Raw genomic sequence first — 22,051 nt, forward strand, 5'->3', positions numbered from 1 at the left:
AGCTCAACATGAGCCGGCAATGTGTGCTTGCAGCCCAGAAAGCCAACTGTATCCTGGGCTGCATCAAAAGAAGTGTGGCCAGCAGGTCGAGGGAGGTGATTCTGCCCCTCTAGTCTGCTCTGGTGAGACCCCACCTGGAGTACTGCATCCAGCTCTGGGGCATGCAACATAATATAAAAAGGACACAGACCCATTGGAAGGGGTCCAGCGGAGGGCCATGAAGATGATCAGAGGGCTGGAGCACCTCTGCTATGAGGACAGGCTGAAGGAGTTGAGGTTGTTCAGCCTGGAGAAGAGAAGGCTCCGGGGAGACCTTATAGAAGCCTTCCAGTACCTAAAGGCGGCCTACAGGAAGGATGGGGAGGGACTCTTTATCAGGGAGTGTTATGATAGGACAAGGGTTAACAGTTTCAAACTGAAGGAGGGGAGATTTAGGTTGGATATTAGGAAGAAATTCTTTACTGTGGGGGTGGTGAGGCACTGGAACAAGTTGCCCAGAGATGTTGTGGATGCCCCATCCCTGGAAGTGTTCAAGGCCAGGGTGGATGAGGCTTTGAGCAGCCTGGTCTGGTGGGAGGTGTCCCTGCCCAGGGCAGTGGTTTGGAACTAGATGATCTTTAAGGTCCCTTCCAAACTGCATCATTCTATGATTCTATGATAAGCTAGAGTAAGTTGGAAAACACACCCTACAGACATTAATAAAGTCACATCAGTCATGTTCGATGACTGATTCTCCCTGTTACATTTATGTTACAGGGTAATAGCTTCTTGAGTCAGAAGGCATTTATCCCAGAGCTGGCAACTGACCAGATGTCTGTAAGCCCTCAATCTGAAGACAAGAATCAGCATTCCAATAGCGTTTACCCCAAAAAAATGAACGGATGCTGAAGACTTTCAAGTTTTGTAGATGTTTTATGTGCAGAGGACGGTAGGAATTCCTAGGGAGAAGCACGGAAGCACTGTGAAAGGCAAACCCCGGGCACGCCCGCACCGAGGTCTCCCTGCCTGGAGCACGCTTACTGCACCCCCACAGCCTGGCCCGGCGCCTCCCACCTCCGGGGAAGCGCTCACGTTTACGAGCGGGGATAAACACTGAACAACCCCTCGGCCCTTCCTTGCTCCCAGAGCTGGAAGGGCGCTGCCCGGGGCGGCCCCCCGGCTGCGGAGGCGGCCGCAGGGCCCTCCCTAGGCCGCGAGGGCCGCGGCCGACCCCACCCGCCATGACAGGACGGCTCCCGCCTCCCCTGGGAGCCACCGCTCCCGGCACGCACTGCGCGCCACCGGCCTTCACGGGCGCGGGGGATTGGCGGGAGCGGAGCCAATCGCGAGTGCAGGCCTTGCCCGCCCCGTCGGGCCCGCCGCGGGGAGGCTTTGAAAAAGTTCTCAGGGGCGCCGGTGGCTCCGTTGCCTCCTTCCTACGCGGGCGGGCGGGTTCGGCCCGGCCCGGCGGGAGCCCCCTGCAGCTGCGGGGACGAGGCTGGTTTGCGGCGGGAGCGAGGTTTCGGGTGCCGGCGGCGAGGACCGTGCTAGCGCTCCGGCTGCGGGCGCAGCCCCGGGTCCCGGAGCGATGGGGCGGGCCGGCGCCTGAGTCACCTGCGCGGCGCCGCGCAGCCCCTGCTGTCCCTCAGGTCTTGGGGCCGTAAGTTCATTTTCTCATTTGAGGCGAGGGGATAATGCCCAGGTCCTTCACCAGCACCTGCCGTAGGTCCGTGCCGGTACATCTCTGTGGTTGTCCCCTCACCGGTGTCCTTTGTGCGCCCCCCCGCCCCTCCCGGGACCCCGGAAGGGCCGCGGGCAGCCGCTGCGATCGCTTCACTGACGGCATCGGCTACCGGAGGCCGCGCCTCGGCTTGTGTTCAGCTGCAGGGGCAGGCGCCAAAGCGGCGTCCTCCGTAGCGCTGGGGGCAGAGCGGTTTGCGTGAGCCCTGGTGGTTGGCGGACATGGAGCTGGTGGCTGGGAAGGACACCGAGCTCCTCACATGCTTGGTTTTCCCCCCCTCCCCGTCCCCCCACCCTCTAAAGAGGGTTTTGGAGAGGGGGCAATAAAGTTTCCATCTCGTGGAGGTGCGGAGGCCTGTGCATCTGCAGACGTTGTAGCAATTTCACGTTATTTACAAACCTTATTGCCTAAACTTCTGGCTAAATAAATGCTAGGAGTATTTCCCAATAATATGACTCGAACATACATATAGGTGAGGAAAACATGCGTGCTTTAGATTGTACCGAGCTCAATACCACCCTCTGGGGTTTTGTTCAGTAGAATGGAATGATAAAATAAAAAAGGGACAAATGTAAATAGCTGAGGGCTAGGGGGAGAAGTATTCGTAGTGATAGTATAATTTTACCTGCTTAAGAAAATATTCTTAAGGCCTACCTAAAATAATCAGCTACGCTTTAAGCAGGAGTCTCAGTCTCAATAAACACAACTTGCTTAAGTGACTGAATATACCACAATTGTTGCTGCTTTGGTCCAATGGTATTTCTGTTTGCTTTTAGAATAAAATAATATTTACACTGTAGTTCTCTTCCTATGCTTAGCTTTGGCCTCTGGTTTCTTTTACACTGTTGGTGAAATTAAAGAACTTTTTATTAACTGTGTTTGTTTCATAAATTGTTACATAGAATGTTATGAGATGGGTCTGACTATCTTGAGTCTTGCATGCTAAACGATGTTTCCAGCTCTTCAGTCTTCCTGGGGCCTTCCTACACTTTGAACATCTGTCACGAATCCTAGATCACCAGAACTGAGTGTTGTGTTCTAGCAGTATGTGTTCGAGGGTTAAATACTTACTGTGATTACTCTGCTGTTCGTGTTTAGTCATCCAAAGATAAACATTTCTTTCTAGTGCAGTGTAGCATGTGGAGTTCTCGTTCAGTTCACCACTGAGTAATTTGCAGCTTTCTTATGTCCCAGAAACCTCTGGCCTATAAGCATTGCTGACTCTTCTGTTCTTACTGGAACGATCTTATACATGGTCAAATATGAGGAGATGGAATTTTACATAACTGCTTTCAGAGTGGTAATGTAATTTAATGTGACATGGACTTATATGGGAAGCCTATATCATATTAAATTATGTATATATATACATACACACATGTGCACACTTCCTGTCCTTTAGTAAGGAGAGAGTGTAATTGTCTGCATAATTGTATTCCAAGCATCTTTCAAAAATTTTTTTATTTGTTTACCCTGTAGGCTGGGAAGCATGGCTGCTAAGAAACTAAGGAGAGCAAAGTTGTCTCAGGAGCTGTGTGAAAGGCTGAGTCGCCATCAGATCACTACCTGTCAGGTGAAAGGATTGTTTTATGTTCGTGGGGGTGGGTTTTTTTGGGGAGTGTGTGTGTTTTAACACATGTATTGTTTACTTTTTTGTAGTTTAATTTACAGGGAGCTTTACTTTCTATAAAGTAGGAGGCATTTCAGGCTCCATCTGGCCTGCTGCCCTGTGAAAACTAGCTTTAAAGGGATGGATGCCTAACTAAAACGTTTGAACGTGTATGTACTTACTACCTTCCCTTCTAAAGAACCTGAAGATGCTTTATGTTAGCAGGGGTGTGCAGCTACTACTGCTATGAAGTAAAACATCCATTTCACAAAAGCACATTTATATTACATAATCTAGTGTGTGAACATACTGTGATGTTACAGTATCAGTCATGGGTTGATTCAGCAGTATGTTCTGAAGTTGTTATGAATGCTCACCCAAAGAGAGCCAAGAGGCCCTACATATTTCAGTACTATGCGTGATAAATACCGGCTCTACCCCTAGGACTGCAATCTAGAAGACATGATGTAATTTGAATGTTTTTTTTAGTTAGTAGAGACTTTTCTGGGCAAAAAGGTGTTACCTTGTTGCAATTCCATCACACAGTTCTTGAATGATTTATCCTTTGACTCCACGTCCTTTAAAATATAAATACAATCTCCTTTATTATACTGGTATAAGAGCAAGGTAGGAGAGGTATAGCATAATAGCGTGGCACAGTTGGTAAACCTGTAGAATGTGTACTAGGTGTATATAAATTGCATCAAGTTAGTCCCCAGTCTTGAATTTCTAGCTTGAGCTCTCTGAACTGTTCCGTCATTTTTCAGGACTTTTTGTGTCTTTCCTTCTTGGAGCTAATGAAAGTGACGGGACAGAGCTACTATGATGTACAGAAGCTTCTTTGTAAAGTCAGCCGGGCTTGTGCTCCCAAAATGCAGACAGTAAGTATGCTTGTGTTGATTCTGTTTTTCATACAGTATCTGTGAAAAAGCTAAACAATGTCACTCATGTTTTTACCTGGGAGCTTTCTGATGTCTCAGTTTGATTGCACAATGAAATAATACCTTTATTTTTAAATTTAGATCTCTGAGGTACTTTATTTTGATGCAGTGACTTTTGTTAGGTATTATAGCCTCAAGAGATTGTTCAGGTTTGCAGAATTGGTTCTGAGTGCAATAGGGAAATACGGCACTCTCTCTTGCAATCAAGCATGTAAAAATTGCTTCTAGTTTGGACTCTGCAACTAAAAGAAAAAAAGGCATTGTTTAGTACAAGCAAAGAATAAGAATTTCAGTATAAATTGTTTTTAGATGAAATTGGTGCCAAGAAGTGAAGTGATCCTGAAAATAATTTCTCGAGGATTTTTTCCATCCGTGTAAATGAGCTGTAGTGTGGTTTAGGCTACAGGTAGCCTAACTGGGGAGAGTGCAAGAAGGAAACAGATGTTAGCTGCAATGCAGTGGCTAGATTTCATTTTCTTTTTTTGAATTCAGGTGAAAAGATGTCAAAAATAGTGTCTTGTTTAGAATAGAGAGGACATGGACAGTTCTGACTTGTGTCAATGCAGCCTGCTTTTTTTCCTGAAAAAAATAAGCCATGTCAAAGTTTATTATGTGTAATTGGCATAGTAGGTGTAGCAGTAACTCTGTGAAACTTTAAGTTCACAAAAATACTGTGTTACAGTTAGTGATATGCAGAATTAATATGCCTTATATGAATGGATTAAAAGCTAGCTAATTCCTAGTTTTCCATCAATAGCTGTTAATAATCATCAATAAATTGAATACAGATGAAAGTTTTAAGTAGAGTTCTAGCATTGGCTTTTGCCTGTCATCCATGCATCACTATTCAGTCAAATTTCTGGAATAAAATCTTTGCCAAGAAGCTTGGCAGATAGTGAAGTTTGTCAGACAGCAGTTGTCAAGGACTGTTAATACAGAGACAGCTGATAGATGACCAAATACGTAAACACATATGATACAGAGCTGTACTTCCAGAAGCAGATGGTGTTGGCTATTTTCAGGGGTTGTGGATTGAATCTTTGCAAACACAGGACTTCAAATGGACTTTGAGGTCAGAGTGACTGATGTAACATCATGACTGATGTAGTAAGAAAGTTTGACAATATCTTTGAGTAAATAAAAAATAAAAAATTAGATAGTAGGAATTATAAATAAGGGGAAAATATTGTTCAGATAGTCGTTGAAAGCACTGGCAGCAAAACTTAAGAGTATGCCAAGATACACAGTAAAATTCTTAATTTCTGGAAAACCTGGCTCGCAGTATGAAGTACAGAGTGAAGCCTACTGAGCTTATCAGAGAGGAAGCTAGTTAAGGGGTAACTTGATCACATTATACACTGAGTAGAAAAAGATAATTATGTTAGAGGTCTCTAGAGTCTAGCTGAACAAGATCCAGTGTCTGGAAGATAAATTAAAAAATAAATCCCTGAAATGGGAAGCAATAAGAAAATCTTTAGAAACTAACATAAGTTACCATTGGAAAAGATTAATTCACTTGAACTCTGATTTAACAACTGAATTTTTAATATTTTTATTTTACTGAAAGACAGTCTGGTTCAACCATAATTTTGTGGGATAAATACTGAAATCACTGGGTAGGAAAGCTAGACTAGAATATTGTTTGTTTCCATGGTCTACAGGGTTTGTTTCCAGTCTACAGGGTTCAAGTCCTGTCAGAGCTTAAAAAAAATGATTAAATTATGTTGCAAATCCTTCTTCATCAGTATATGTATTCACTCTTAAAGTGAATCTGAGCAAAAACTCTGATCCCATATGAGTGAGGTAAAATTAATTGATTTTTTGTATTGGCCTGTCGTGTGTCTTGAAAGCTATTTTATCTGTATTTCTCCTCAATAGTACTGAAGAACAGAGAAGGTCTGAATGAATTTCAAATCGTTATTCTGATATGCTACCTGTCATAACATAGGAAAGAACGGTAGCATAAAAAAGGAAAGCACAAGCTATCTTATCTTAACCTGTTGGTTGAACTAGCTGGAAATTTTTCTGGTCAACTTCAGCAAAAAATGCACACTCGTTGGCCCAACAAGTGTGGACTAAACCATCTGGGATTCAATGGTGTAGCTATTTAGTTAGTTATTGATGATTCCTGTGGATGTTGCTTCCATAGTACGCCATACTCCCAGAAGACTGTCTTAAGGCTGGGATAAATCTGATGCCCGTATTTCTCTCAGGCATAGAGAAAATCAGGTTTTCTGGAGTGGTCAATCATAGCAGGTTATGGTGGTATACTGTGACAGGGCTTCAAGAATCTCGGTTGTTGGGCGAGGACCCTGAAACCTCTGGGAACTCTTAACTATAACTAGAGCAACAACCATTAGATCTTGGACTGTTCCTTTTAAAATCAGACTTCTGATGTTCAGGATGCCCAGTGGTTGAGACGTGTCAGTTTTAGCAGGGGTCCACAAGGTGCGAGCAAGACCTGTTTCTTTTGGAAACATCATGTTATGGCATTGCCCTATCACCATTTCTGTTTTGCTGTTTCTTCTTTGTCTGGTTTAAATTGATTCCCTAAATGAAAATAATTCTTACAAACTAGAATTCTGATCTTGGGCCAGTTCCTCTAGTCAGTGGAGGAACTAGAATTTCAACTATTTTCAGTTCTGTATCTGTCATGTTGTCTTGACTAGTCTTCCTCACAAAAGTGGAAAATTATTAATGGCTGCAGGTTCAGCCCAGGCTTGCTCAAAGACTTGGGAATTTTTATCAAACCTTTTCTTGAACCCAGGTAATTTCAAATTGGTAATGAACATTGGCAAGGGAGTCCTTGGTTTTAGGTTTCACGTGAGTCTTCTGCATTGGTCACTAACCATACATACAGTGTTTCCTTATTTAAAAGTTGGAGTTTTATGGGTTGAAAGCGAGCCTTGTTGAATAGGAGTAGAGAAAACCTTTGAAACATTATTTAAGGCTTGTTATAATTAAATATTGTGGTGAGGGAGATACTGTAAAATTTTAAATCTACTCTGTGAGCTATAAATGGGATATAAATGTGAGGAAGGGTGATGAGCTAAGGGAGGACTATAGCTGAAGGTAAGAATACTTTGTTCATTGGCATGTGTTAAGTCATTCCGGGTTGATGAAAGCAAATGCGAGAAGCTTGCTATTTCCATTAACAAAAAAAAAAGTAATTTTCTGATTTGTGTGTTTTCTTTTGCTTTTTTCCCCTCCTTTTGTAGGCTTATGAAATGAAACTGAGGAACTCCGTCAATCCCTCTTCAGCCTTTTTATCCACGACGCTGCATAGTTTGGATAAAGTCTTGCATGGTGGAGTACCCTGTGGATCCCTCACAGAGGTAACTTGTTTCACATATTTTACTGCAATTGCACACCTAGAAGTCAAAAGTCACAGATAGATTGGACTGGATTGTGTCAGGTGCTTTAAACACAAAATATATAAAAAATTTGGATCAGAAGTGTGTTTTTTTTTTAATTGGTAGAGGCTGCACATTTTTTGGGTGGGCTTTTTTTTTTCTTCCCCCCAGCATGTCAGGTAAGTAAGAAAATGAAGCAATTAAAAAATCTGGTGACCCCACTTTTGTTTAAAAAAAGTGAAAATTTTCCCAGGAAATTTGGGAGAATTGTTGGCTGGATTTTACAGTGGGGAAGTTGCAGTGTGGTTTCATGGTCAGAACACAAGGTGCTAAATCACGAGTCTGTCCTTTTAATACTGACTCACTTGGACTTTACCAAGTTATTAGTTTTTATGAAGGTACAATAAGCAATTAGGACAAAAATGTGAAGCATATAGTCATGAGAATGACTTTACAGAGCTTTTATATATAAATGTGACTAATTTATGCAATAAATATGTAATGCATTCTTTTATAAAGAGAGTGTAATTAAGGCCTGTATTATATGTGCATACATTGCCATACTACAAATTGCATATCTGTCTATCTATAACTCTGTCACACTCTGGCTTTTGGATGCACTGCTATGTTTTTGCTTAGAATTTTCTTTTAAGAACAAGGGAATGCTTAATCTTCTAGTACATGGATTTCTCTATGGCCTTGCAGAAAGTCATAACAGTTTGCATAGTTTCTATGATCTGGAAAGAAAGGATTTGTGTGGATGTTCATAGGAATCATTGAGTATTATAAAAATAGACAGATGCAATCTCTGTCTTAGGAATTTGCTGAGCTATAAATGGAGATGAGGAAATGTATATATATTGGAGGGAGTATCAATATATGTGTGCCTTGTTCTTATGTTATTGCCCCAGCCATCTGTTGTTGTCCTTTGGTAGATACAGAATCCAGAGCTAGATGGACCTTGGTTTTATGCTATGTGGCCATACTTTGCTTCTTAAAGTAAAGTTCTGAGTTCAGCTGTGCCCTTGAAATGAGTGGAAAAAATATATAATGTGCCTCATGCTCTGAATTTAGACAGGTTGAAACCATTTTTTTTTTCCTTAAACACTTTAACAGTCCTTACCAAGTGCTTTTCTTTGTCTGCTGTGGCAAGTTGCCACAGTAAAGGAGTAGAAGTGAGAAGTTTGGGAAAATCTTACTATGAGGATAATAGGGTTTTTTCCATACCCTATAGTCAAACTAGATTGGTTTTGATCTCAGATAGAAATCACTTATGAAATCTGATAGTGACTTAAAACGTATTAGCATTTAAGCAACACTGAGTTTAGACTGCTGTAGGGGATATTACTTTTTGAAGATTCTGAGCATTTCTTTTTATGTATGATTTACAGGAATATACATAATTCAGGTCTTCATAAAAATGTTTAAGAACACATCCATGAATTTACATTGATCTGTCAGAATTATTTTCTTCATATTTAGTCCTAGCTTTGTTACCAATTTACTATAATAAAATTGAATTGGAAGAATTTAACCTTAGGATTAGTACTGCTAGTCTTCAAATTCTGGGAGAAAAGACTTGCTAAATTCTTTTTCATTGAAGGAGAAAGAACTGTTTTTATAAGTAGCAGTGGGATATGCAGGGTCCTGAGATTGTAACTATTCTGCTGTTGAAGGATAGTACCTTCAGCAGGAGATGAGTTTTTCGTTCCTAAAAATATTTTTCTCACCAAAGCGCTGGCCACACTAGGTGTAGTTTGACCTCTTTTGGATATTATTCATGCAGTCAAGTGGCGAAATAACACAGTCCGTGTTTGAAAAGAAATGATGCTTGCTCGTGGCTAGGATCTGGTTTTCCAGGATTTCCACCCGGTCCACCAACATTTCCTCAGTGGAGATACAGAATGGCTGTTTGCTTGCTGCTTAAACTTCTGAATTGTGCTTCTTTAGTTGAAATGTAGAGCCACTGCTGCACAGATAGTAGAAAAGTAGAATAGAGATGTGTCTCTTCTTGTGATATGCTGACTTTAACATGTCCTTGAGCCTGTGACTGCCTCATGAGTGGTGCCCAAAAAAAAGGATGTCACCCTTCTATAGGTCAGTGCAGATAACCAAGTCTACTTTGTCCCCCGTCCTATGGCTTGGCAATTTTAAGTAAAAGATGGCCGGAGCGTGAAATTTGCATTAGGGATCCTGAAGTATTTTTTTCCTAATTAAAAAAATAAGCGAATGTGATCTTTTTGGGTAGGAAGAGCCATACAGTTAATTTACAAGGCTGCTGATAACAATATTGTGAATGTTTGCTTTTTTTTCCTCATCCTAAGCATAGCTATAATTCAGCTATCAGTGCAGTCTATCTGATGGATTCTTCCCTGAAGACCAGATAGAATGGCTCTGGAGCACTGATAGACTTCTAAGGTTGCTGATTATCATGTTCTTGGCATTGCTCCAGGGGGAGATCCAGGAAAAGCAGTTGTTGACATGCTGGGAGTTTTACTGTACTTCAGCCAAACTTTGACTACTAAGTTTTGTGGGTTTTTTAAAATTTTTTTATTATTTGAAAGGAAGTTCTGCAAGCAGTTGATATCAAAACATGGATGTCAAATATAATCTTCCCAAGACAGCATAAAATAATGCACTTCAGGAAATTAATGCTAATGCTTAATTTTCCAGAGCTATGTATTTTGAAATCCTTCTCAGTTTTGTTGATTACCACAATACTCGATTTTAATTTTTTTATTTATGTTTCCTTAAAACATTTATTTCTTTAGATATGAGAAAATCGGGGATACTGTTGCTAAACTCTAAGAATAGCCATACTCCATATATATCAATATATTTAAAGGTACTTGTGGGAAATGAATATATTCAATGATAGGCTGAACTTTTATCTGACTGTAAATGAAAAGCACTATGCCAGGAAATGTGTTGAAATTTAAGTTTTCTTCTGGAAAAAAGCTTTTGAATGTTGAGGTTTGTTTTTTTTTTTTTTATTCAAACATAGTTTGGTTAAAAATACAGGACCTGCCTAATGCAGTTATAGTCAATAGGTGATCTCACCAAGTGACTTTGAGATGTTGAAGTCTGTACAAGACATCTAGTGGAGGAGACCAGAACTGCAAGCACTATATCCACCAGTGGCTTGATCTGGTTGCAACCTCACGCTGGATTGACAATACTGATGCATAATAATTTTAATCAAAAATATTGTAGAGAGAACTAGGTAGACTCCAGAAATCAGATGAGTCACTTAAGAGATTAGAGTGTCTAAAAAAAAAAGTGTATAGCTTTTTATTTGCATTTTAGGTCCTAGCTGTGTAAAGTGGCATGTATTAGGGGTTTCTCAGCAAACGTAGAGACAGAGAACAATTAACTATGCAGAAACTGAGTTTCGCATTTAAAGCCTGTTTCTGGAGATTTTCAAAAGCACTTTTGCAAGAGTCATGAGATCTGAAGTAGTTTCAAAGGTTGTCAGCACTGCAAGTGTTCTTCAGCCTGATTGTTAGATGAAATTTTAGTAGAAAGCTATCAAGTGTCTGCTGCTGCTGCCGCTTTGATGCTGTACAGCAGCTTGCGAACGCTTTCAGGTCATGTTCTTTTTGGATTCAAGTGAGTTTGGAACTTTGTAATTTTAATTTGCTCTTTTGCAACTTACTGGAGCATAGCTGACCAGCAGATTGCCCTTTAGTATTTTTGTTATTAGGCAGATATTCTGAGACAAGTTCTCTTCAAAAGTATGCTGTGCGCAGCATTTACTTCCTGACTGGTGTGGCTAAATCGTTGTCTTCCTGTTACCTTACCCAGCAGTGTGGGTGGTTGGAAACTTGGAATTTGAGTACATGAGCCACCGCGTTCAGACTTGTGGTGGTATCTTCTACAGCCAAAGCTGCTTGCTTTTTGAGTGCCAGAGGGATTTGATTTGTGTTACACTGTCTCGGACCATTTTTTCCCAAACCACTATTAGGTTTTAAGTTGGAAATTAAATCATAGCTGAAATTTTGTGGTCAGATGTCAGAGCTTTTGGCTAACTCCTCTGAGGAAAAATTAAAGTAATGACTTTGTGAATATTGAGGAGTTTAATCCCCTGGTAGCTGAAGAAGAATTAGCTCCTTGTGACTTCATCCAAACCCTACAGATGTGCCAGAGAAAATAATACATAGCTTATTGAAAAATAAAAGTATGTTTTATTAGGGGGAGATAAATTAGAAATTGTAGTCTTCACATTTCTATCTGGGTGGACTTGATGATTTTTTTCAGAGAAAATTTAGAGTAGAACAAACTAATCAAACTTTTTGCAGACATTTGATTTAAATTATTTTAGAGTCCTTTTAGTGGGTTGTTTTTTTTTTTTAAAACTAAGATTGTCAGAACACTTGCTGAACTCCAGTGGTAATTACAATAAAATGTGGTAGTTCTTTAAAATTGTTTACTGTGGATTATTAAAAATCCCATTTTAATTCCATTTGAAGGAATGCTGATAAAAGATGAAGTATTGTTGTCTTTGGGAATAGAAATTCTCTGTTCCTCCATTAGCGTACTTTCTTGTACTAGATTGTATTGCAAGATTCCCTGTCTTTCTCTGGTATGATGCTCATTTCCTCAGACATTTTTACAGCATCTCTGCTGAATTAGCTCCTGCATCAGCCACTGAAATAAATGCTGGTTCCAGTGCACCTCCCAGGCAAGGCTGAAACTACAAATGTTTTTATGAGGTCTCCTCATAGTTGTCCAAACATTTTAATTTAATAACTGGATTGATGCCCTCCCCTCATTCATTTCAAGTCTTCTTTTTAACATGAAACAGCTGGTGAGATTCCTTGGCTATCACAGTCTAAGGAATGTGTATTGCCCCTGCAATTTTTATATATAATTTGGGTTCATATTAAAACCTGGCAGCTATTGTTGATACGATATTTTGTAATTTAAGTACAATGGATGGAGGACAGATAATTGCGTAAATATGACTGATCCATAAATATGATCTGTAATTCACTAAATGCAGTGTGTGCTTCTAAATCAAAAATCATCTAATGCTTCTCTTGCATTAAAGCTTGAAGTAGATTGACTGATATGGCTTGGTTTTCAGGCCTTGTTTAAAAACAGAAGTGATTTAAGGGATTTTAACCAACTGTTAACAGTAGCTAATGTGTAACTGTAGCTAATGCAGTCCCTCAGTGTTTCCGTGCAAATTTTCTGTGCTGCAAGTCGTATTACTGCTGCTTAAAATGAAAGTAGAGCGATACTATAGTATCTTGTGGTGAAAGAGTGTTTGTACTTAAAAAAAACCCTATTGTGCATTTAGGCTTAAAAAACAGTTTAATTTTGAGAGTCTGTTGTAAGGTTTCTTTTTGTAATTTAAAACAACAACTCTGTATTTCAGCCTTTGTTTTGGCAGTAGTGTGTGTTTTGAAGAGAGGTATGGTTGACTTTGCAGTTTAACCTTCCTGGAGAGGCTTATTTTTATCTTGCGTTATTTTTCAGTCTCTACTAGCATCAGAGTGAATCCATCATCCTGTGTTTAGTGCCTAACATCACTTCAACTTTGTATTTGCTATTTTTCTGCCCTCTTAGTATTTAAAATGTCATCATCTCCATCCCAGAAGCAGCGAATGTGATATTGTATTTAAAGACCCACTGTAGTAGTAATGAACATATTTTATCTGAACACAGAGCCCAGCATTCATTTGCAATCTCTGCAAGATCTGCAGTGGATAAAGAACAGCACACTGCCATCTCTAGTAGAAAAATCTTGCCCTCAAACTGGGGATCTCATCAAACAATGTATACTTTTGATCCTTGTGGTTTTTCTCTTGGATCAAAATCATACTGGAACCATTTCACACAAGTTCAATGTGGTCTTTCTGAATACTGAGTAACCGCAGTAGGCTTTCAGTAAGCACAGGTGAAAGCTTAAAATTGGCAAGCTTGACTGGATCATTAAATGGTATTCATGTTGAAATATGGTACTAGGGAGTTAACACGAATGGCAAAACACGTGCTACATAGCAGAATGTAATCTCTGGGGCAGATAAAAATCTGTCTTATATATGAGTGATTCATATTGAACGTTCAGTCTTTACAAAATATAAGTTGTCATCCGTGTGATTTCCAAGAAAGACCTGGTTTTAACCAAGGTAATGATGGCTCCTAAGCAGTCATTTACATCTGTGAACTCATTAGCTCTGGACTTTGCTTTCAGCTCTAAAGGCAATTGATGTCATGTGAATGTCAACTGTGAATCTTCTGCTCTGTTTTAGAAGGTAGCATAGGGAAGGAGATGGAAGAGAACTAGGTGTGACTCTAGGGAAGATCTTGTAAGAGGAAGGGGAGAGTAGGAGACCTCACATATGAGAGGTAACAAAGGATGTCAAAGAAATAAAGTACAAGCATAATGCTGTGTCTGAAGAACTGTTTATTCGTCAGTGGATGAGTTTGACTGCAAGGCACAGATCCAAGAGTAACTGCAAGTTGCTTTTTGTGGGCTGCATTCTATCTTTTTGTGGCTGTCTCTTTTGGTAGCTGGAAGAGCAGAACTTGAGGAGTTCTGGCTGATGGGTCTTAGTTAAAAGTAGAATTAGGGTGAAATGAATGTGACATCTCTTGTTTATGTTACTAATCTTTTTCTTCCAGCTAACTAGCCCACCAGGTTGTGGCAAAACTCAATTTTGTATTATGATGAGTGTTCTGGCTACACTACCTGCGAGCATGGGAGGACTTGATGGGGCTGTTATATACATTGACACAGAGTCTGCGTTCAGTGCTGAAAGGTAAGAAAGATGCAAAATTCTAAAATTCACACTTTCAACCTTTTTAGCACCTTTTATCTTGGAGCCTTCAATTATTTTCTGAACAATAATTAAGCATTGATAAAATAAATACCTATGGTAGTTACTAAGCATTCATCTGATATATGCAGTTATTCCATAGATGATGAAATTAATTTTAATAGAATGTGTATGATGTTGCAGATTCAAATTGTGGTATGATTAGGTGGGTGGCGCACTCACTAATTTATAAATGGTCTTAACAGTCCTATACCTGAAATCTTTCTTTGCAGTTTAGTTTGTGGAGTTAGCAGGAAGGTTTTGAGGATGTAAAGGCTCAGCGTTTTGAGTAGAAAGGAAATGGAATTTTTTTCTGTGAACAGTAGGACTGACACAGCCAGTTTTCCTTCAGATTTCTGTCCTATTGTTGCTGGGTGGGGCCCTCAGCCCTTCTTCTGCACTTCTGATTTCCTTCTGCAGTAAACTTGCATCTCTCCTATATCCTTAGTGGCCATGCAGTACAATATTCCCTTACCTCTGTAACATCTCTGGTTCCTCTAATATCTCCTGGTTTGCCCATATGACCGAAACTGCTCAGCGATGCACTTACAGTATCTTCTAACGGCTGAATGGACAGGAAACACTATATGCTGTAACTAGTTGAGAGTTATAGATGTATGTGCATGTTGGTTTCCGCTCTTCCCATGTTAACTGACTGATTAGCTGTTGAAATAATTTTGCAATATGCCATTAATGGTAGCTCTAACTTACTTTACTTGGCTACTAATTTTTCTAAACCACAAGGAGTTTGATGGTTTTGAGATGTCTATTCCTTTGTCAGTGTTGCTTGGAATTCATGAGTCAAAAGTTATTAAGAGTCTGGGGGAGGACAAGAAATACAGTAGTCTCATCCTTATTTGTTTAGAAAAATGGTTAGAAAAAGGTTCATTGAAATAACTTATATATTTCAGATGACGTACCCATGGCCTGAATCTGGAGTATCAAAGCAAATGTATTTGTATTGTTTAATTATTTGAAAGTATCACAGATGTGGTTTCTAACCCTGTCTTTGTCAAGTTAATTTCACAAAAGTTTGATTTACTTTAAACCATAAGTGTAATATATCAAAGAATTCCCCTATCAATACAGGCTGGGGGATGAAAGGATTGAGAGCAGCCCTGCCCAGAAAGACTTTAGGGGTACTGGTGGATGAAAAGCTCGACATGAGCTGGCAATGTTGTTCGCTGCCCAGAAGGCCTACTGTATCATGGGCTGCATCAAAAGAAGCGCAGCCAGCAGGTTGAGGAAGGTGATTCTTACCCTCTACTGCGCTCTCATGAGACCCCACTTGGAGTACTGCATCCTGCTCTGGGGCCCTCAGCTCAGGAAAGACACGGACCTCTTGAAGTGGGTCCAGAGAAGGGCCAGAAAGATGATCAGAGGGCTGGAACATCTCTCTTGTGAGGACAGGCTGAGAGAGTTGGGGTTGTTCAGCCTGGAGAAGAGGAGACTCTGGGGAGACCTTATTGTGGCCTTTCAGTACTTAAAGGGCGTCTACAGGAAAGATGGGGTCAAACTTTTTAGCAGGGCTTGTTGTGATAGAACAAGGGGTAATGGCTTTAAACTGAAAGAGGGAAGGTTTAGACTAGATAAAAGGAAGAAAGTTTTTTACCATGAGGGTGGTGAAACCCTGGAACAGGTTTCCCAGAGAGGTGGTAGATGCCCCATCCCTGGAAACATTCAAGGTCAGGTTGGACAGGGCTCTGAGCAACAAGTTCTAGTTGAAGATGTCCCTGCTCACTGTAGGGGAAGTTGGACTAGATGACCTTTAATGGTCCCTTCCAACCCTATTCTGTGATTCTGTAATTCTAAAAAAAGCTTCAAGTAATGTCTCTGTAAAGTATGGTGTTCCCTTCTTACATACCATTTAAATTTTATTTCAGATCACTGAAGTGTAGGTAGTAGAAAAGGGTAGTACCTAACAGGTGAGTTAAGACTTGTTGTTTAAAAGTGAGTGCTAAAGAAAAGAAAAACAGTGAAAATGTGAACGTGAAAATGTTCGTGAAAACAGTAACGTGAAAATGAAACTCCTGAAAATAGAGTAGGATGTAGAAAGGAAATGTGGTAAAAATAACGTTATTAGTAAGGATGAGAATATTTATGTATTAAATCATATTTAGTATTGCTTGGTTGAAAATGATAGTTAAACACAATTCAGAAGACAACCTATATCTTACACTTTCTGTGTTGCAACCTCTAAGGAGCAGCACCAGCAGAGTGAGGGAAGTGATTATCCCCTTCTACTGGGTACCTGTTAGACTACATCTAGATCCTGTGTCCGATTTTTGGTTCTCGGTTTGAGAAATGCATGACAAACTGCAGGGACTTTAGCTGGGAACTACCAAGATGGTTGGGAGCTGGAGCGCTTGCCCTTTGTGGAGAGACTGAGGGCTTGCTCAGTCCAGAAGAGAGAAGGTTTTGGGGGGATCTAACAGCAGCCTTCCTGTACCCATGAGGAGGCCAATCAAGAAGATGGCACAGTGATGCACGGCAGGGAGACAGCGGGCGTACTTTGAAATCCACTCTGTACTGCTACATGGAGAAGCTTTTTCAGCATAGGGACATTCAGGAATTGGAAAAGGTTGCCCAGAGGTTGTGCTGCCTCCATCCTTTGGAGGCTTTCAAAATAGGACTAGATAAAGCCTTGAGTAACTTGTTCTGACTTTGTAGCTGGCCCTACTTTGAACAGGATGTCGGCCTGGAGATCTCCTGAGTTCTCTTTCTAACCTGAATTGAATTTTCTTACAATTCTATAATCCTGTATTATTAATAGATGGCAAGTAGAAGAGATTTTTGTTTTGTTGTTGTTCTAAACACTTCAGATAAGAGGGCAAATATTCATTTAATAAACTTATTTTAGAGGGGTTAATGGAGATTTTTAGCTGGCACTATTTTTATTTAAAACTCAGAAGTCTCTATCAGAAAGCCTGGAAAAAGTGTTTATGTCCCTGCTTCTTTTTAGGGCTGAGAGTTGCTAAGTTGTAGCTGTCATACTGGCTGTAATGCCATGCTGCTTCTAGAAAGATACTGCATAAAGCTGTCTAATTTTTTTTCTTTTGCTAAAAGGCACTTCTCTTTTGTCGTTCTGCCTGGCAGGTCTTTCTTCAGGGCAAGGAGCTTTTTGCTTCCACAAACTTTCATGGCCTTATTACTCTCTGACATGACAGTTTAGTTGAATCTAATAGCAATGCTGAGAAGAGTGGTCAGAATTGAGGCTGGTCTTGTAAGATATGCCACTGTTTTCTGTAGTTTATATGTTTTTCTCTTGTGTAAGAAAAAGCTGTAATAGTGCAGATAGTGTCTCTCATTCAGCTTTGTCAGAACGTGGACACTAGGACAGGTGGATGGAATGGCCATAGTAAATCTGGAAATCAAAATTGTTATAATCAGATTTGTAGCAACTCAATTCAGCTCTAGCCAGCTATTAACTGAAAACATACCAGACTTATTTAGAAAGTCTGAAAATAATTTTGTTTGCTTTTCTCTCTAGCCATACTTACTGCTTGTGAAAAACACTGGATAGAAATTTCTGTGAACCAAAGCTTAGAACAAACAGGGATTTTCCACCCCATGGGCTTCCACCCTGATTGCAGAGAACATGTTCTGTGCAGCTTTTGGTCTCACTGTGACAAACAGTGTTTAGATCCTAAAGAACTTTGAAACTCCACGGAGCTCTCTGAATTGTACTGTGATCTCAGCAAGATGAGGTGTGTCATTTTAAGTCAGTCTGTGTAATGATGGTCTTTGTGATATGCATGCCCATTAGGAAGGGTACTGAAATCTCATTTCATGCAGACCATTGAATGACAGATCACTGTTGCCCAAATGGTCTGCATGATTAATTATGCAAATGCAAAGACAAGATTCTCTTCCTGGAAGTTCTGCAGGACAAGTTTAAATATAATAAGTGATATCTAATGAGTGAGATTCAGGCTATTGTCATGAAATTGCTTGCTCTGGATAGGTATGTTAACATTCAAACTTAGTGGTTCTGTTTTTAAACCCAATAAAAATGATTTAAAACAATTGTTCTAAAATAGCTTTAATGTTTTGGGTTTTAATGGAAAGGGCCTAAATAAAAAAACATAACTAGTAAGTCGTGCCCACAGGTATCATCCACTAGATGCCACTCTTCTCAAGCTATAAGCAGTGGAATATGTCTGCTTAAAATACAATTAAATATTTTCTGTTATTAAAAAACCAAAATCTTCATTGTATAAAAAATTACAGTGCTTGGACTGTAACTATGAGTTTCCAAGTTGAATTCTTGGATCATTTATTTAAGAACCTAGATAAAATTGCCTTGTGTTCAGAGGGGTGGAACGTCATTCCACTGACTTCCGAAGAGTCCTCAATGATTTTATGTATAAAATCTCATTTAACTGAAAATGTTGGCCTCTTATCAGTAAATTGTTTAGTTTTACATCTGTGCAAGAGGTTTTTTCAAAGCATAGTTTCTGAATATAAAAATATTTTCACAACAAATAATAAATACCCAACTTCCTCTGACTTCTTTTGGTGTTATCACCAGTTATCTGATATGCTTCCTTAGTCTAGTCCAATAATAAACAGTGGTATGCTTTACAATTATAATTCAAAGTTTTGAAGAGTCATGAATTTGCTAATAAGGTAATGGAGAACATTTAATCATGGAATCCCACATTCAGTTCTATCAGTGAAGCAGACACTTAAGCTGTTTAGTTATTTCATTATTTCAAGCCACGCCAGTTGTACTTGTGCTATCTGAATGGATGGATGTTCGGTTGTAGCTGCCTGGCAACTGGAGCCTCAGTCACTTTGTGACACAACGCAGTTTTTTTTTTTTTGCTATGTTCCAAAAAGTATATTTTCTTAAGATTTTATAAGCCCTTTTTAAAAAGAGGTAACTGGCACAGTGGAAATGGTTTCAGTGAAGAATTCTCCCATCCAAATGACCTTGTTCTTGTTTTTAAGGAGAGATTATATGTGAAAAGATTCCCACTATGGCGGGCATATTTTCCATACATGTACTGCTTGTATAAATACTTGCAGTTGAACTGGGCTATGTTGTTTACAGTCTTGCTTCCATGTTGGCTGGACCTTGTAACAGGTCTGTTTGTTATCAGCTTGTTAAATTTCTGTGGTGACACAAGGTCCACTTTATGATTTCTCTGCATGATAAAGGTGGAAGGGAAGATGGTTTGAGTTGGCGAGTACATTTGTTTAAATGAAAATAATATTTAGATATAATAACTAAAATAGGAGAATGCTTGGCCATTGAGTGGAACCTCTTGTATAAAACTCAAAGAACTTTGCATTCAGTAACTATAAACTTTGCAGTTTCTTTCCATAGGATATACGCTGTTTCTTTGCGTACAGACACATTATGTCTTTTGCCAGTGTTCCACTGACTCTGGCGTCACTGGGAAGAGAACCTCGCTGCTCTGACTTCTAGTATTTCACTCTGACTCCTAAAGTATGCTTCTCCTTTGAAAAAGATTTCCAGTATTATTTGATATCTGCTTATTATTCAGAGATTTGCGTTGTGAATACTTGATGCCTTATTATCCCACATTATTCCTGTTTCATTGTTATGCCTTCTGGTTTTTTGATAGGTTGATTGAGATAGCAGGAAACAGATTCCCTACTTATTTTGACTCAGATGAAAAGCTGTTCTGCATGACCCGTAGCATTCACCTGTATCGAGAGCTGACCTGTGGCAGTGTACTGAGCAGGTATCCTTTTCCAGAGTTTAAAAAAATAAAGACCATTTTGACTGGATTTTCTGTATCAATATTTGTTTTATATCAAAGTTTTATGAAGAATAATTCATTTGTTTGGGGCTTTTTCATGATGATAACAGCATGGTCTCCAACAAAGGAAAATCGCTACAGAAAGACTGACGCTGCTCTTCTCATTTTATAGCACGTGACTAATACACATCCACTTGATGTGATCCACTAATTCCTAGTAGACAATTTCAATATGATCTGATCCCTGTAAGCCTTTCAAGGGCTTCATGTGACAGGTCTTATCTTGTCTTTGATTATGGAGAGACCATAGTGTAAGAGTTAGGTTTTCCATGAAATAGGAGTTTTCTCCTCCAAAATGCAGTTTACTTCTGGGAAGACTGGGACCCCTCCAGCAGTGGGAAGGAGGAGTCATTTCACAGTCATCAGCCTGAATGCTGTTGTTGGCAGTGTTGTATTGTCATGTTGTTAACTTAATTTGTGAACACATTTTGCAATGAAAATGAATTAAGTTATATTTTAGCATCATCTTGTGTATTTTATGTTAGTGAGAGAATTATTCTAAGAATAGCTTCTTCTAGTTCGGCTTTATCAAAGAACAGCTAGTAGAGTATTATCAATGGGGTAGGTTTGGCATACTGTCTTTGGAGGTATACGGAAATGGATTTGACCTTCTGCATATATAGACACCAAGGATTCTGGTGCTGGCAATGGGACGCTGCTACTGTGAGCAAAAAGGCACAGTTTCAATGTCCACTAAACTTGCTGCCTGCCATTCAGGGGTTGTACAGCATAGAGTTGCTAACGAGAGGTTCTTCCAAAACTCTCTTTTGGAGAGGTCCTGCCTTGGCTTATGTGGTCAACTGGAGCCTGAGATTCCTTTCCAAATCTCTTCAATACATGCAGATGTTAGTGTGAGGTGGGGAAAAAGAGGGGTTAACTTTCAGCTAATTAAAGTAAACCTTTTATTTAAACAATTTCAGGGTTATAAAATGGTTCTAAATAATGTTATCAATGTCTGAGTTTTTTTTATTTTTTTTTTCTCTTTTAGGATTATGTCTTTGGAAGAAGAAATTATTTCAAAGAAAGTTAAACTCATAATAATTGACTCTGTTGCTTCAGTTGTCAGAAAGGAGTTTGACACAAAACTCCAAGGCAACCTGGCAGAGAGAAGTAACTTTTTGACTAGAGGAGCATCAGTGTTGAAGTATTTGGCAGAGGAGTTCTCAATACCAGTAAGTTCTTCCTCCTTTCTTAAGTTTTTGCCTTACAGTACCAAGTAATAAAATCTGGAAGAATGAAAATGACAAGAAGATGGAAACCAGAAAAAGCTTCTAGCAGGAATCTTCAAGCAGGTACCAGCTGGAAAATAGTTGGGAAGTGGGCGAATAGAAACTGTTCTGCTTGGAGTATTTTGTTGGGGTTTTTTTAATTTTTTTTTTAATTTAGTACTTCAAATAGGGGTTTACAAGATTTTCCAGCCGTATTTCTATTTTTTTTTTCTTAAATCTCATATTTTATTTTGCTGCCACTAAATATTGCTTACCCTGATAGTTCCCTTCTAATGCAATGCTTACTCTAACTAGTTCGTACCCTGACTAGGTGAAGATCTTTTTCTGCCTGTCCCTTCTACTTAAGATTATAGAATCTCAAAAGGCCTTATACTCTGGAGCAGCATAAATTCCTTTTGTGACTGATAATGTACGCTAATTAATGCAGAAGGGAAGGTAACAGCTCAGCAAATCCTTGTCTGTGGGTTTACCTGTAAAATGCAAGGAAGACACGGACAATCAGTGCAGGGACTGGGTGGAACTGGTTCAAAAATGCTGTAGAAGACGTAAGATGTGTAAGTGTGTGTGTGTGTGTTCCCTCATT

At 39.6% G+C, this 22,051-nt stretch overlaps 1 protein-coding gene across 7 annotated transcripts in view; it reads left to right on the plus strand.

The window, feature by feature from the left end:
- The first annotated feature begins 1,337 nt into the window (after positions 1-1,337).
- Positions 1,338-22,051, plus strand: part of RAD51B (RAD51 paralog B) — a 419,926-nt gene continuing 399,212 nt past the window's right edge. For 6 of the 7 annotated variants that reach the window (XR_008466383.1, XR_008466384.1, XM_054201146.1 and 3 more), the window contains exons 1-7: positions 1,338-1,639; positions 3,200-3,293; positions 4,097-4,210; positions 7,489-7,605; positions 14,254-14,390; positions 20,042-20,161; positions 21,228-21,411. Coding sequence is in view for 5 of the 7 variants with exons in the window: in XM_054201146.1 (XP_054057121.1) it covers positions 3,210-3,293; positions 4,097-4,210; positions 7,489-7,605; positions 14,254-14,390; positions 20,042-20,161; positions 21,228-21,411 (756 nt within the window). In the remaining 2 variants the exon portion in view is untranslated. The remainder of the gene's footprint in view (positions 1,640-3,199; positions 3,294-4,096; positions 4,211-7,488; positions 7,606-14,253; positions 14,391-20,041; positions 20,162-21,227; positions 21,412-22,051) is intronic. The other variant, XM_054201144.1, reaches the window with a different exon arrangement.

This window comes from Rissa tridactyla, chromosome 4 (genome assembly GCF_028500815.1).
Source record: "Rissa tridactyla isolate bRisTri1 chromosome 4, bRisTri1.patW.cur.20221130, whole genome shotgun sequence".
In the NCBI taxonomy this organism is placed as follows: Eukaryota; Metazoa; Chordata; class Aves; order Charadriiformes; family Laridae; genus Rissa; species Rissa tridactyla.